The 16,491-nt window shown below is 36.0% G+C and overlaps 1 protein-coding gene across 1 annotated transcript; it reads right to left on the bottom strand.

The window, feature by feature from the left end:
- Positions 1–501: 501 nt before the first annotated feature.
- LOC105696148 (vitellogenin receptor) lies at positions 502–16,235 on the bottom strand (the record flags this gene model as incomplete). The annotated part of the gene is given in 16 exon segments (XM_023433657.1): positions 502–809; positions 1,702–1,909; positions 2,886–3,076; positions 3,241–3,365; positions 3,578–3,708; positions 4,947–5,093; positions 6,922–7,121; positions 8,115–8,367; positions 10,245–10,385; positions 10,538–10,658; positions 11,453–11,644; positions 12,307–12,508; positions 13,406–13,577; positions 13,809–14,024; positions 15,325–15,450; positions 16,119–16,235. Coding segments are annotated over 16 exon segments (2,850 nt in total), but the record flags the coding sequence as incomplete, so codon positions are not given.
- Positions 16,236–16,491: the final 256 nt, after the last annotated feature.

Raw genomic sequence — 16,491 nt, 5'->3', positions numbered from 1 at the left:
AAAAATCACACGTTCCGCTCCCATAATGAAATAGCGGAATGAAAATATTGCAAAAATTTGTCGTGCTTTTTGATCTCAAATGAGGGATTCGATAATAATTGTAAAGTAAAAAATGTATATATGTATATTACATGTGTATTACATGCTTGAAATATTTAGCAAAGATTTCAAGAAAATATATAGAAATTATTCCGTGCTACTAGGGTTAATGGCTTAATCGAGATTATTTGACGTTTAATTTTTTAACTTTTCCCTCATATTTTCTAATTAAGGTGGCTCAGGCGGTTAATAGTCATTTTCCAAACAAGTACAGAAAATAAATAAAACAAGAGTGCAAGTGCTGTCTAAGCGTGTTATTAACCGTACTTTAAGATAGATATTGAAATAACGATTTATTATTTTACGTTTAGAAAATGAATAATCAAATCATCGACTCGAGTTGGCAATTTCGAGTAACTCGAGTTGGTAAAGTAATCGACTCGTCGCATTATTAATACTTACCGCATTTTCCACCTTCATCGCTTCCATCGGAACAGTCTCGCACACCGTCGCAAACATTCTTATAAGAGATGCAAAAACCAGAAGTACATCTAAATCCTTCGCACGATGTCGATGCGTTGTTTGCGAGATTTACATTATCATTGTTGTCGCAATTAATCTCGTCGGATTTGTCGCCGCAGTCATCGAATTTATCGCAGACCCAGGATCTTTGTATACAGCGTTTGTTTTCGCACATAAATTCTCCACGTTCGCATTCATAGCACCGATATTCGTCATCGTTCATGGGACAGTCCTGGATGCCATTACATCTGGAAAAAAGATCAATTCTTTAGTAATAGATAAAGTACCTCTAGACTATAATTTTATGGGAAAAGGCCGAATTTTTTAGGTGCCAATTTTCCGAGATTTCGTGATTAGTGAAGTTTTCAAGTGCTATCGAAACCCCGAAATTAGTAATTTCGAAGTTACTACCGCTTGCCATATGATTAGTTTTTCCTGTAATCTCGTAGCAACTTGTTAAACTATCCCAGAACATAGATCTGATTACAAAGATTAACTTGTAATCAGTAGGAAAAATTGTTTGATTACTAGATTAATCAGTAATCGGAAGACATTTTTTGGCTACTCGATTACTTAGTTATCAGAGGCGGCAATTTTTTTATTATCCAAGCAATTGATAATCAGGGGGATATATCTGACTACTTTAAAGTATAATTGCAGCAACCCTAGTAGCAGAAAATATTTCTCATATATTTTCTATATATTTAACGAATACAATAACATTTTGTAAATATTTAGCAGACATTTGAAANACATTCATTTTTTAAGGAAATTGGAAAGTGATCCTCAAGCTTATCGATAATTTTCCCGTTGCTTTTCTATATTAATTTTTTGCTTTCTTTTCAGAGAAAAAGGCAACATTAATTTTTTAAGGAAATTGGAAAGTGATCCTCCAGCTTATCGATAATTTTCACCTTGTTCTTTTATATTAATTCTTAGCGTTATAAGAACGAGTCATGCCTGTCTTGATTAAGGTACAAAACATGTCCATATCTATTTAAAAATTTGCAAAGAATAGAATTAGCACCCAGTTTGGAGAAAAATTTTAAACATACTTTAACCTGTTGTATATATAGAATGACACTTTCATATCACGTTAAAGTTTCAGAATATACATATATATATATTTTTTTATTTCACAAAAATGAAGGGGAATTTTGTAATTCGTTTACCTGACCGTCGCACTTCCAATCCTTGGGGATGCACTTTCCCGAATCGCAACGGAAGCTACTCGTGTCGCAGGTATTACTTTTGCAATCGAGCTCGTCGGAAAAGTCATCGCAGTCGTTTTTACCATCGCACACGTTGTACTTGAGAATGCAATTACCTTTTCGACATCGAAATTCGCCTGCATAAAATCACAAGAAGGATATTTTTAATTTTCCGTTTGCAACATCGGTTACTTATCTAACTATTTTGCAAGGTGAAAAATTGTCCCGCGAGACGAACAAATTTTCATTTTCGTTTCCGGGGAACCATCAGGGAGGATACCATGTCACGAACACGCTCAAGAAGGGACTCAACTCCTGTTCATCAAGCTGCTACAGTCACTAAAACTACTCTGTACATAATCTACTCTGGCCATAAACATCGAGACAACCCAACAATCAGGGCTTCAACATTTTCTTGCTTTGGAAGAAGTAAAAATTGTTAACTTCCGTCTCTCCATGGGCCTTTATCAATTCCCACTGTCGATGTTTTTGGCTACAAGCACGGAGGTACAATTACTGTACTATATACGGATGGAAACCAAGGTCCACTAGGACAAGAAAAGGGGTCTAGGCAAACCTATGGTTAGAAGATCAAGCTCGTTATCTTTCTATTATCAATAGATGCTCCAACTATCTGAGCTTCCGAGCCAATCAGCTGGATCGAAACGTCCACCTAGGTTGCTGCTGAGAGGCCAAATATTTATTCCTATTAAGATATTGAAACCTATATCAGAGCTGTGATTTTTCCTACTGAGACGTGATACCCCACCGGTATTCTTCCAGACTATCTATTTCTTTATCAGTATATTGGTGCTAAAATAATCTGCATTCGTAACCTGTGTCGGATGGTCCGTGTTTGTGATATCATGTCTATCTTGTTTGTTTCCCGGAATTTTCATTGATCTATATTCAAAAAGTAACATTTTGTTCCTCTGTGCATGATTTGCTAAACACTGACCCATTGACACATTTCGTGAATATCTAATTTCTTCGAATGCTAGTTTTTATTACTAATTCAAGATGGCCGATTCTACGTTACAAGGGCCTTAACATTGTGGAAGTTTCACAAGAACATATTAAATAATAACATAATTAAATTGAAAGGATAATTACCAGGTTTGCAGGGGTTGAGGTTGCACGTTTCTTCGTCCGATCGGTCCTTACAGTCGAAAATGGAATTACATCTTTTCTTCATATTAATGCACTCCCCGTTTTTGCACATAAATTCATTTTCGCCGCAATGTAACGCATGGCCGCAATTAATCTCGTCCTCTCCGTCCGGACAATCCAAAATGCCATTACACCTGAAATGTTTATATTTAATGACACCGAAAATTGCACATGACGCGTGAAAATTCCAAATTTTATTTTGTAATCGCCTTTCCCAATTCCCTCGTCTCTTTCCAACGATCCAAGTCCGAATAAAAATTTTACAAAAGAAATAAATTTATACCCGATTAAAGATTACCTTTGTTTTTTGTCGATACAAATGCTGCCCGATTTACAATTTATTTGATCAGAGGTGCAGGCAACTTGAGATTTGCAGGTTCTTTCGTTTTCACTTAGTATCAATCCAGGAGGGCACGCGCAAACCTAGAATTTATGAAAATATTCATAAAACCAGATTTCTTCTTCCAAACAATATTTACCTTTAATAAATACGGTAGTACATGTAAGTTCGCATATTATCGTGAAATTGTTCTCGCAATCGGTCCTTAGGTTCGAACACTAACAATTAGATATTCCACTTCCAATGCGTGTGGCGGCCACGCATCGACTTTTTATTTGATAAAAAACATACTTACATGCGTATTTGAAGTTACTACGAGGCAAACATGAGAGCAACCTCCATTGTTCAGACGACAAGTATGTTGAGGATTTGCGTAAATTCCGTATATGTTCGTAAGGTGCATGCGCTCTATATTCTCTGGAACATCTAATAGGCAAAAAAAGAAAGGAAATGTTTATTCTAATGATCCATTTCTAAATGTCAACTGTGCCCATAATTATGAAAGTGGTCTAAGTCATACGTTTTTTGTTTCGAAGTTACATTGAATTAATTTCGTTTGAAATAATATGGCGTGAAATAACTGATAAACTCATTTTTTTTTTATTTTGACAGACCACTTTCATAATTATGGGCACAACTAACTATCCAAGGAATATTAAATGCATAAAATAGGAACGAGGGAGAAATAATTATAATGTAATGGATTCAAAAGCGTTTAGAAGGCAAGATTAAGGTGAAGTGAAACACGTCGAGGAACTTGATCAACGTCGATAAAGAAGATTTTTCTAAATGCCTACGTTGCCGACGTTCGTTTTTATATTGACAGCTGGGTCGAATTATATTGGGTATTGTACCAAATGGCATATTCCACCTGTCGTTTTCGTACAATAATTATAAAAAAATCGAAGTAAAACTCCAGAAATCCTCTAGATTCGTGCTTTCTGGGGCCCTAATTGACTGCGGAGGGACCCCCTGTGCCATCTGTGATTTCCAGGGCAATTAGATTTGGACTCTGAGAACTCGTATTACCATCGTTTTAGCATAGAAGCGCATACAACACTTTTTTTGCCTTTATCCCGTTCAAATGCGAGTTTATCGATTACCAGAGTGTTCTAAATTGTTGTAAAATTGTCCTGACCCTTTCGATTCTCATATCAGAGCCTTCGATAATTGTATATTGATCGAAATATCAGAGCTCGACGCCATTTTGGTTTTGGTCTGGACTGAGTAAAAAAATTTGTTAAAAAAATCCAAATTTTGAATTTGTCAGGACAATTCTTAGATGATCAGGATGTGTCAAAGTTTTGCACAGTTTGGTCTAATACCCTTTAAAAAAAGTGTTGTATTCGAATCGACTGATTTGTTTCACTTCACCTTAAGATTGGAGTCTTTATTTTGTTACTTTAGTCCTAACAGGTCGGAGTCTGGTTAAAATGTACTGAGTTCGATTATTCTAAGTTATTAAGAAAACTCGGAGGGGTGGGAAGAAAAGGGAATGGAAATTCAAAGGAGGTCTACCAATGAGAATAAGAAATTCTGGAGTAGAGTCGAAGAGGATGACGCTTATTTTTAAGGGTATTAGACTGAACATCATTACTTTGAAGAGCCACGAATGGTTTATAAAGTTACATTCGGAATAACTAATTGGTACATACTGAACTTACTTAAAGTAACGGCCTTCTGATCGGAACCATTTTTTGGTGCCCAAAATAGTTGACTGGATTTCCGTAATGTCCAGAACAGATCATTTCCAAGTATGGCGATGCTCACAGGTTCCTTCAGGTTTTTTTGAGCATTTCTCCTGTCCTTACCTAGAAGAACAATTGAACAATCGATATTCCACATATTAAGGTGATGTGAAAGTGGCGTGGAAGTGGTTTTGTTTATAAAACTTTTCTCCCAACTCGGTTTACCGAATAGGGTGAAACTTTACAACGTGAATAGGAAGACTATAAGGAAGGTGTTACGTCTAGAGTTCGAAAATTCTCGGTAACATTAAATTGGAGAAGGTAACTGTGAAACATACCGTAAGTTACCGGAAACATTGAGAATTTAAGAGAACGTTAATTTTGTTATTTACACTTTAGGTTTCTTCGTTTAAATAACTTTTTTTTTTCAATCAACTTTAAAGTTCAAGCTATAGAGTAATAATTACTATTAGAAAATATTGATTATAGGGTCGTATTTACCTCCAGCTAAAAATATTCACGTATCTACAACTCCACGGAAAATTCCATGCGATTTGTTTCAAATGAACTGATATTTCATTCTGCGACAAAGCGAATGGGAGGTTTTGATTGGCTACGGAGAACGTACAACGGAAATTCCCCTATACGATGTTTCTCTATAGCTAATCGAAACCTCTCGTTCGATCCGTTGAAAAATTCAAATTCTCATAATTTCTCGATAAAAAAGGCTTTGGAGAAATGACCGATAAGTTACCGGGAATTTCTCTTCGTTTTTGACGTAACTTACTGGATTTAGAACTCTAGTTACGTCCCATGTAACCCACTCGATAGATTATCTCTAGCTCTAACAAGGAAGGTACCTGAGGTATCCCCCTCCGACTTTGTTCATTTTTAAATATGTTATAGCGGACTAAAATCTAAGGGACTCGTGTTTTTTTTTATCGGCGGATAAACACTTTTAGGGGGTGAAATTAGGCTTCAAAGTTGGCCGTGCAAGGGGGTGAGTTGGCTGTTTCATATAGAAGCCATCGTCCGATTTTCATGAAGGTATTTTAAAAATCGTTTATGAAAAATGAAATTTCGCGAGTTTCAGGACCTACCTTAGGGTCTGCATGTTCACGTTTTAAGGTATGAAACGATTTGAAACACTCAGTTCAGAGAAAAGTTTTATGAACGATTGAGCTTTCGGATGTCACTTTCACATCCCCTTAAGCACATTACAAATTTATTCATTCATTATTTCAAGGTATTTTAAATATTGTTTATGAAAAATGAAATTTCGCGAGTTTCAGGACCTACCTTAGGGTCTACATGTTCACGTTTTAAGGTATGAAACGATTTGAGACCCCCAGTTCGGAGAAAAGCTTTATGAACGATTGAGCTTTCGGATGTCACTTTCACATCCCCTTAAGCACATTACAAATTTATTCATTCATTATTTCAAGGTATTTTAAAAATCGTTTATGAAAAATGAAATTTCGCGAGTTTCAGAACCTACCTTAGAATCTTCATGTTCACGTTTTAAAGTATGAAACGATTTGAGACCCCCAGTTCGGAGGAAAGCTTTATGAACGATTGAGCTTTCGGATGTCACTTTCACATCCCCTTAAGCACATTACAAATTTATTCATTCATTATTTCAAGGTATTTTAAATATTGTTTATGAAAAATGAAATTTCGCGAGTTTCAGGACCTACCTTAGGGTCTGCATGTTCACGTTTTAAGGTATGAAACGATTTGAGACACCCAGTTCAGAGAAAAGTTTTATGAACGATTGAGCTTTCGGATGTCACTTTCACATCCCCTTAAGCAGATTACAAAATGGCTGCTTATCGAAGCTACACTTACTGACTTCATTTTTAATCATTTTGTTGTGGCAGTAATCTTTTCACTTATGGTCGTGACTTTTAAACGGTGATACCGTAATTAAACAAAAATTAAAGTAACTTACCATTTGCGTTCATGCTCTCGATATGTCCAGATCCCTGATCAGCCCAATACACTCGTTCGAGTTCTCTGTCGTATGCAAATGCCACTTTTGGCCCCAACAAATCGTATCCGTCGATTACACGGATCTGGGTGCCATTTCCGTTCATAGCGAGTTTGTCTATGTGTAAATTATCATTCGAAAAGAAAACCACATACATTATTCTGCAATAAAAAAAAGATATTAATGACATTATCTAAGATTTTAGTAGATCCATTTAGGTCCTTACTCATATCTCACTTTTAGCGTTAAAAGACGTATTTTAGAGCACCGTTAAAAGCGACCTTACTCATGTCTTGCCTTTAAACCACTTTTATAGAAAATCCTTAAAATAAGTCATAAAAGGCGTATTTTAGCAGCAATACCTCTTCATATCCCATTTTAACCCTTTGAACACGGAGCCATTTTGACATATGGGCGAAATTCGTCTGACCGTGCAAGCAATATTGGACCAAACGTCGGACGCCTTTAGACACTCTTAGTAGTCAAAGGGTTAAGCTTCTTTTTGAGCGCTTTTAGGATAATGCCTCATTTCCATACACGCGGAAATGAGGCATTAAAGTGAGCGACGATTCCTTAAAAGTTTTTAGGGGGACATTTAGACCGCTTTCAGGTGCTTAAATCACACATCAAATATTGGCAGCTTTTAGTTGTAAAAATCGTACATGAAAAATGGAACGCTTTAACGACATTTTTCACAGAGTAAAAGCTCGCGAAGGGAATACAGGGCATCAAATAAATACCAGGGACTTTTGAACTCGAATTTATGTCGTTCTCGGCTAACCAAGAAATTGGACTTTGGTTTCGGCTTTATTCTGTCAACCTAGCTTCCATTTTTGCGGCAAAGTTCATCAAACTCAAGAACAACAAAAAGAAAGTATGAGTATGACGTCTTTTAGCAGTGGTCCGATTATCTTTAACTAAAAGACGTTTAAAAGCGATGCTAACACTGAGATATGAGTAAGGGCCTTAATGTTTTACAATATCGCTTGTAGGGTAAAATTGTCTTGGATAATTACTGATAATTGAAAATTAATTGTTACAAAATGTAGGTGTTGATGTATGATCTAATATTTGATGAATTTTCATATCTGTCCAAGTTCAAAGAAAAATATGAAAATTGTGGCAAAACAAGTGATAATATGCTGATAACACACCCAAGCTCAGGTATGACGAGGATGTTGCGCGGTTCTTCCTGATAATGAAACACGGTTTTAGCCCTGGTTTGCAAGCTATGCACTTCGATGGCTTTTTTCTCGGCGTCGCACCAGTATAGATTATTTCCAAAATAATCGAAATCCATGTCTCCGTTTAAGGCATTATTGATGTTTATTTTATTCTTGATGGTTGCTCCCGCGAGGTCAATTTGGAAGACGGAATGCGTGATGGAATCAGCTGCTAGGACAGTGCCTATCAGGAAATAAATAAATAAATAAATGGTTAAAATGTAATTACAGAATGTTTTTCAAACGATCATATATGATATTTAAACATTCATTCCTTGTCTAAAAATAAATAAATGGTTAAAATGTAATTACATAATGTTTTTCAAACGATTATATATGATATTTAAACATTCATTCCTTGTCTAAAAATCGCCAGTATTTCGGAATTGTTGGGAAACGTTTTAAGTTCGAATGTATTCACAGATGAGATACATTATCATAAATATGTACGCATAAAAAATGATGGAGCGTGTTATGTTCCTCGTAACTATTTATGTCGTCCCAACGATCGTATTCTTTAAAGTCTACATCCCTGAACAGATTTTATTTAAACTTTGAATTTTTCCGAGGGATGGTTACGACTTTTGATTTTCTTTTGTTAGATCATTGACGTTCACGTACGCTCAAATTTTAACTGAGTTTCCGAAGTTTAAAGCGAGCCTTCAACCAGTTCAAGGATCCAACAAAGCTAAATTTCAGGTATATAGAAATATACGCACGCACACATCACACACACACACACACATTTGTAAACCCCCAACGTTTTCTTTTATCCAATAAACCTAGTAAAAACGAATCTCCATTTCTCTTCTTTTCTTAGCACCAATAACGATAAAGTTCGCATCGGATTTGCTGAGGGGCCCACAAAATTCCTATCTCTCCTTTTTCTTTCCTTTTATTTAATCGCGAAGTCTTTGTGCGGCTTCCCTTCCTCTCACGGAATTCCTTTCCTTTTAGGACTTGCTGAGGGCCCACAAAATTCCTATCTCTCCTTTTTATTTCCTTTTCTTTAATCGTGAAGGAAGGCGCGAAGCCTTTGTCCGGCTTCCCTTCCTCTCATGGAATTCCTTCCTTTTCCTTTAATCGTAAAGGAAGGCGCGAAGCCTTTGTGCGGGTTCCCTTCCACTCACGGAATTCCTTCCTTTTTCTTTAATCTAAAGGAAGGCGCGAAGCCTTTGTGCGGGTTACCTTCATCTCACGGAATTCCTTCCTTTTTCTTTAACCGTAAAGGAAGGTGTGAAGCCTTTGTGCGGCTTCTCTTCCTCTCACGGAATTTCTTCCTTTTTCTTTAATCGTAAAGGAAGGCGCGAAGCTTTTGTGCAACTTCCCTTCCTCTCACGGAATTCCTTTCCTTTTAGGACTTGCTGAGGGGCCCACAAAATTCCTATCTCTCCTTTTCATTTTCCTTTCTTTAATCGTGAAGGAGGGCGCGAAGCCTTTGTGCGGCTTCCCTTCCTCTCACAGAATTCCTTCCTTTTTCTTCAATCGTAAAGGAAGGCGCGAAGCTTTTGTGCGGCTTCCCTTTCTCTCATGAAATTCCTTCATTTTTCTTTAATCGTAAAGGAAAGCGTGAACCCTTTGTGCGGCTTCCCTTCCTCTCACGGAATTCCTTCCCTTTTCTTCAATCGTAAAGGAAGGCGCGAAGCCTTTGTGCGGGTTCCCTTCCTCTCACGGAATTCCTTCCTTTTTCTTCAATCGTAAAGGAAGGCGCGAAGATTTGTGTGGGTTCCCTTCCTCTCACGGAATTCCTTTCCTTTTCTTCAATCGCAAAGGAAGGCACGAAGTTTTTGTGCGACTTCCCTTCCTCTCACGGAATTCCTTCCTTTTTCTTTAATCGTAAAGGAAGGCGCGAAGCTTTTGTGCGAATTCCCTTCCTCTCACGGAATTCCTTCCTTTTTCTTTAATCGTAAAGGAAGGCGCGAAGCCGTGGAACCGGGTATAAGAGGAGCAGTATAACAGCAGTAATAATGTAATAAAAGTTGCAGAAAAATTCTCTATATAAACGGTTTCCACTTTCAAATCTTACCGAAGAACCTAAAGCAACAGTAATTGTGTACTTACCATCCAAAGAGTCGTAAGCAAGAGCAGTTGTGTGTTTCAGAATTTCACTTTGGACAACTTTTGGCCTTCCAAGGATCTCATGATAGTAACGCAGAAGCACATTTCCGGCGGCAATCACAACGTAGCGTTTCTTAGAAATTACTGAAAATGAAAGCAATACCTTTTCTGTCATTAATCACTTTATATATGTGCTAATAAGTGAGATATATTTTATCGGTCAATTAAACAGTAATAACAAAAAATTCATTTAATCGTAATCATTTGTAAAATAATTGGAAAATGGCGTTAAAAACCTTTGCATGTGTGTTGATTGCTGCTAAGCTCCATGTCTAATGTACAAGCACAGGTATACCTTGAGTTTGGCGCTAGAAGACAAATTTGCGAACATGGTTTATTATTGCATGGATTTGGAATCTGAAAAAGAAACGAGACATCCAAATTAATAATAACATCGCGTTCACCGTCAGTAATAGATCTTCATTTTTATTTTTTTTTAAATAGTCGTTAGATTTTGATATTACAACAATCGCGCTTTAATTACTATGAAACCTAAATATCAAACCAACAAATACCATTTGTATAAATAATGAATAAATTGCACACAATCAATGGGGCTCATAGTGGGCTGGTGATAATATTGCAGCTTAAGGGGTTATGTGCAGTTGCGAAATATCATATGCGAAATTCAAGAATTTTTTTCCTTAACTAAAATGCATTTTTTAATCGGAAACAGAGCATGATTTCATGCTTCATATCGGCTTCAAATTTTCAGGGTTCATTCTACACATTTAGGACTGCTGAATGAACGAAGGATTTTTCGAAATTCTGATTTTTATCAAACTGCCAGGGGTTTTCCTAAAAAATCACTTTTTTTGTCTTATAACATTTTCGTTTTTCCTTAATAAAACAGCAAATTTCCATAGAAATGAAAAGAATCCTTCGTTCATTCAGCAGTCCTCAATGTGTAGAATGAGCCCTAAAAATGATAAGCCGATCGGTGAAATACTTTTTGAGATATCGTGGCCACCGCAAAAAAAAACATTCAAAGAATTGTTGTACCTCGCCAATTTTTAAGTATATCTTGACAAAAAAATGATATATTTAATATAAATTAAAATATAAAATAAATTATATATTTTATATACACCACGCTTACTACCCACATTATTGCTTCCAGGTTTAGAATACAATGTCATTGTTGCACTTACTTCTGGTTTCAGAACGGAATGATATATATGTATTCCATAAATCTCATTCCTTCTTCGAAATAGAATCTGAAGATTCTTCCCCGTGAATTTGTCGCAGGATTGTATGCTGTTGCTGTACCAATCGCTCCAATAAAGGCGATTTTCAAAAATAGCTATAGCAAAAGGATGACGCGCCACGTCTTTAAGAACCACCTGGAATTAAATGTTAAGGGGATGTTAAACACTATTCACCCTGGACATGTCAAAAGTACAGTTCGGCATGTGCTAGTGCCAATCAAGAATCTAGCATATTCCACCAAACATGGTTACGTAACAATAATATAACCGTTACATAACGTTTGTAATATGTAATGTAACATACATATAACATATAAGTAAGATTTGTATTACTATTTCCTCCGCAGCTATATACACTGTTATAAAACGAATAATGTAACATATACATAACACATCGGTAATATGTTATATGTGACGTTAATATTATATAACCGCAATGGTCACAAGTTTGTAACAACGTTATATGATATTAATGTATCTTTTGAACAATATTCGTTTTATATCATGTTATTTCAGTGTTATGTAATTGTAACATAGTGTGTTTGGTGGGATATGAATGCACAATGATTCCTTTTCTTAACGCAAATACCTCATTTTATTTATGTTTTTTACCTTTAATCAGTATCATTCATTTTAATTTTGTTTTGCTCTTAATTTGTAATAACATTGTAAACAGCATTTAAATTTTTTAGAACTTTAAACGTTGCATGATGACATTTATGGTTTTTAATTAATGAATGTTTTCAATTTTAATGAATACATGATTTGATAAAAATTCGACTGATGCGGATACAAACCCTGCGATCTTTTCCATCCAGACGAATTGATTCTATGATCTGTAATTTGGCATCCACCCAGTACAGTCTCTCATTAGGGTAATCTATAGCCAATCCATTAGGCCATTGCATATTTTCATAAACAAATACCGTTCTTTCTTGACCATCCATTCCTGCCGTTGCTATATGAGGATTTTCGCCCCAGTCACTCCAATACATTCGGCTGGAAAAAGGAACGCCGATTAATTAATTTTCATCTAATTCTAATTATACATTTCGTACAATTCGAAAACTACTTATAATAAATCATTATAATCTCATTTAAGAAAAGCTTTCACATTGATTCCAACGACCAATATATTTTATCTTCATTATAATCGTCACTGTAAATCTAATTAAAATACTACACTGTATTAAAGGGGAATGGTACATCATTTTCTCTGTGTGCGTTATCACACCTACGAGAGCCGGAAGCGGGGAAACTTTGTACTCAAAATGTTTGTAGAGAATGTACTTTGAATAACTTGAATGGATGAAATCATAGCCTTCCGAAAGTATAACTTTCCCTGCGGAGCCAGATTTTTCAAATATTTGCCAGAAAAAGTATAAATAATGAGTAAAAATCCGAACTGGCAGCCTACGAATCTGTCATGGCGGCCCAACGTGGCCTGTGTCGATGTTCGTTCAACTCTTATGGCCCTGTTACATGGAACTACTAATAAAAATAAAAAAAAGAGCTACACAGGGAAAGTTGTACCCTCCTCACTTCACCCCATATCCCTGGGAACCGCCGTTGAATAACCGAATTTAATATTTTTGGGTGCAAACATGCGAAGCCGTCAACGAGGACATTTCCCTCGCATAAAACTTGAGCGAACTTCCACCAGGGGCGCTAGTCGGAAATCGGTATACAAAAGATTTTGAAATTTAGTACACATGTCGTGTAAAATTTGTATACTTGATTACTAAAGTCTCGAATGCGAATGTATATGAAATTTCGAAATATTGTATCTTGAGAAATTGTCGCCTGTATATTCTATATTTCGAACAGATATTTTAAATAGTATAGAGGGATGAATCAATGAGTCTTAATTATTTAAAGGGATATGATGGTACTTACCCAGCCGAAGGTACTAAGACTATTCCTCTAGGTTTATCGACCATCTCTTTGACAATGACGGTACAATAAGTTCCTCCTTCGTTACATACACCAATATGTTTATACTGACTATCGGTAAAGTATAAATTTTCGGTTACCCAATCGACCGCGATATCTTCAGGTAAACCTAAGCCTGGAAAAGATTAAGGAAAAAGTTACAAGGGCTTTCAATTTATTCCAAGTTGAATAAGAAAAGCAAAAATAATCGATTTTTAGTAAAAACAATTACGAAATGATACAATATTTACATCGAATATTTTTTCCTACAATATTATTACAATATCGAAGATGTTTCAGGTGGATAAAATCATCCTGTAGATAGTAAGTACATTGTATGAGTAAAGTAGTTAGCATATTTTCTCACCACAAGTTACAATGACTTCTCGCTTGTCACCGTCGATTAGGCTTCTGAAAATGGCCTCGTTTCCATATTTTATGTCCGACCAATAGATATAAGTGGAATCCAAAGAAACGCCTACAACGTGCTTCAGGTTTACAGTCATGGGAACATGGATCTTGGATCCGAGGTACAAGCCATCAATTTCTGTTTTCGACGAGAAAACCACAATGGCCTCGCCACCTTAACAATTAATATAAATATAAATAAGAAATTAATTATTTTAACACATTGCTTACGGGTCGCGAGATATCTCGTTTTAATGTTTTTTCATACGGGCGTATCGACGACTCAAGAAATTAAAAATAAATTGATATTCTTATTACGTTACCAGGGCAACGAAGCCTTGTATATTCTTATGACAAATGATTATCAAAATAAGTGTATGTCGAAATTCCGAAAGAGTTGAAAACAATCGGTCAGTATAGCCATTATATCGATGGACATGTGTCGACCGTGTATCGTACACTGGGAGACATCAATGCCTTCCCATCCTGCACAGGCGATACCGTATCTGCAGGGGAGGCATTCATGTCCGCCACTATAATTTATAAAGTGTTCTATCGTTGCATAACGTTTTGTTATTTGAAAGTCCGCGCTTTAATTTGTAAGGAAATAGCCTTTTAATTATTTTACAAAATCGGTCAGTATAGCCATTATATCGGTCCATCTGTGTCGACCGTGCATCGTACACTGGGAGACATCAATGCCTTCCCATCCTGCACAGGCGATATCGTATCTGCAGGGGAGGCATTCATGTCCGTCACTATACTTTATAAACTGTTTTATCGTTGTATAACGTTTTGTTATTTGAAAGTCCGCGCTTTAATTTGTAAAGAAATAGACTTTTACTTATTTTACAAAATAGACCCTAATTCTAAAAAAATAGCAAAATGTCTCATGGAAATAAAGGATATGAAAGTCAAGATAAAAAACGCCTACATAATAAATAGATGTATAAGAGAGATATAGTAATAGTTAAGAATACTTGATAAATGTGAATAAAAAAAGCGCATATATACATTGTACAACATTTTTTTGGGCGCTCAAAAATGTGTGGGCCCTGTAAGTCATTGAGCGAGCAGAGTGCCGCACACAGTGTGTTAATTGGAAGTTTTAAGGGGATGTGGAAGTGGCATCGGAGAAGTCAATCGTTCGTGAAACTTTTCTCCGAACTGGGTGTACCGAATCGTTTCAAACTTTACAACATGAATTTGAAGACCCTATAGTAGGTCTTGAAATTCGCAAAATTTCATTTTTTATAAAAACTCTTGAAAATATTTATAAACAAATTTTCATAACATTGAAATTTCATGGGTGTCAGGACCTTATTTGTAGTCTCTATATTTATGTTGTAAAGTTTGAAATAATTCGGTATACCCAATTCGGGGAAAAGTGTCATAAACGAGACCTCATTGACGTCACTTTCACACTGCCTTAAAAAAGTGGAAAATATGGTCCATAAGGGAGAGAGGTATTTTACCTTCAGCTTTGCATGTTGTATTGTCATCTTGCAGCTGATATCCGTGCTCGCACTGACATTGGTAGGAACCATTTTTGTTTAAACAATGTTGGTCGCATAAACCGTATATGTTGCACTCGTTAATATCTGTACAATAAGAATCATGACAGTCGATTATATGCGTCTTAAAGGAAATGATAAATAAATTGAAAAAAACAGGAAACGAATAGAGTGAAAATCGTTATTAAGGGGATGTGAAAATGGCATCCGAAAGCTCAATTGTTCATAAGACTTTTTTACGAACTGGGTGCCACAAATCGTTTCATACTTTAAAACGTGAATATGGAGACCCTAAAGGTTCTAAAACTCGCGAAATTTCATTTTTTATAAACTGTTTTTAAAATACCTAGAGAATAAATTTGAAAAGAATTGAAATTTCATGAGTTTCAGGACCTTCCTTATGGTCTCCCTATTCACGTTGTAAAGTTTCAAACTATTCTGTTAACCGAGTTGGGAGAAAAGTGTTATAAACAAAACCTCTTCAACGCCACTTTCACATTACCTTAAGTCCAAAAAATATTCAATCGCTTCCCTAGTAGCACCAAATATTTGTCCTATATTTTCTATATATTTAACGAATATCGTACATTTTGTAAATATTTACCAGACATTTGAAATATTTTATTACCCAAAGTTACCTTAATTATTTATTGTTGGCCCTTTTCCTAGTTCCCCTAAAAATTAATTTCATGCTGTTATGAGTATTATGCATGGGAATGTTTCGTGAAATTAAATTTTGTTCGGAATTTACTTACCCACACACGTACGATTGTTTTCCAGTTTGTAACCCTCTTTACAAGAGCATACAGGGCCCCCCGGTGTTCTTCTGCAAAAGTGACTGCATATGGATGTCGCGTTGCAGACTTTGTCCGCTGAAAATAAGTTTAATGTTCGTTATAAGACTGCGATTATGCGTTAGAAAACTGGGATTTAATTTTAGGGTTCGGTGGACGGAACATTAACCCGATTTTAAGATTCGGCTAACAAGGAAACATTCCCAAGTGTCCGCCTCCGAGCTTATTGATTTCCATATATATCGAAGAACACAAAAATCTAAGAGACACGTGTTTTTTTATATCTGCAATGGTCCACATTTAAGGGGTGAAACAACCCCCCAAAGTTTGGCGA

Source organism: Orussus abietinus, unplaced genomic scaffold (genome assembly GCF_000612105.2).
Source record: "Orussus abietinus isolate OABI.00-Male unplaced genomic scaffold, Oabi_2.0 scaffold984, whole genome shotgun sequence".
NCBI classification, from domain to species: domain Eukaryota; kingdom Metazoa; phylum Arthropoda; class Insecta; order Hymenoptera; family Orussidae; genus Orussus; species Orussus abietinus.
This window is presented reverse-complemented; position numbering and strand designations above follow the sequence as displayed.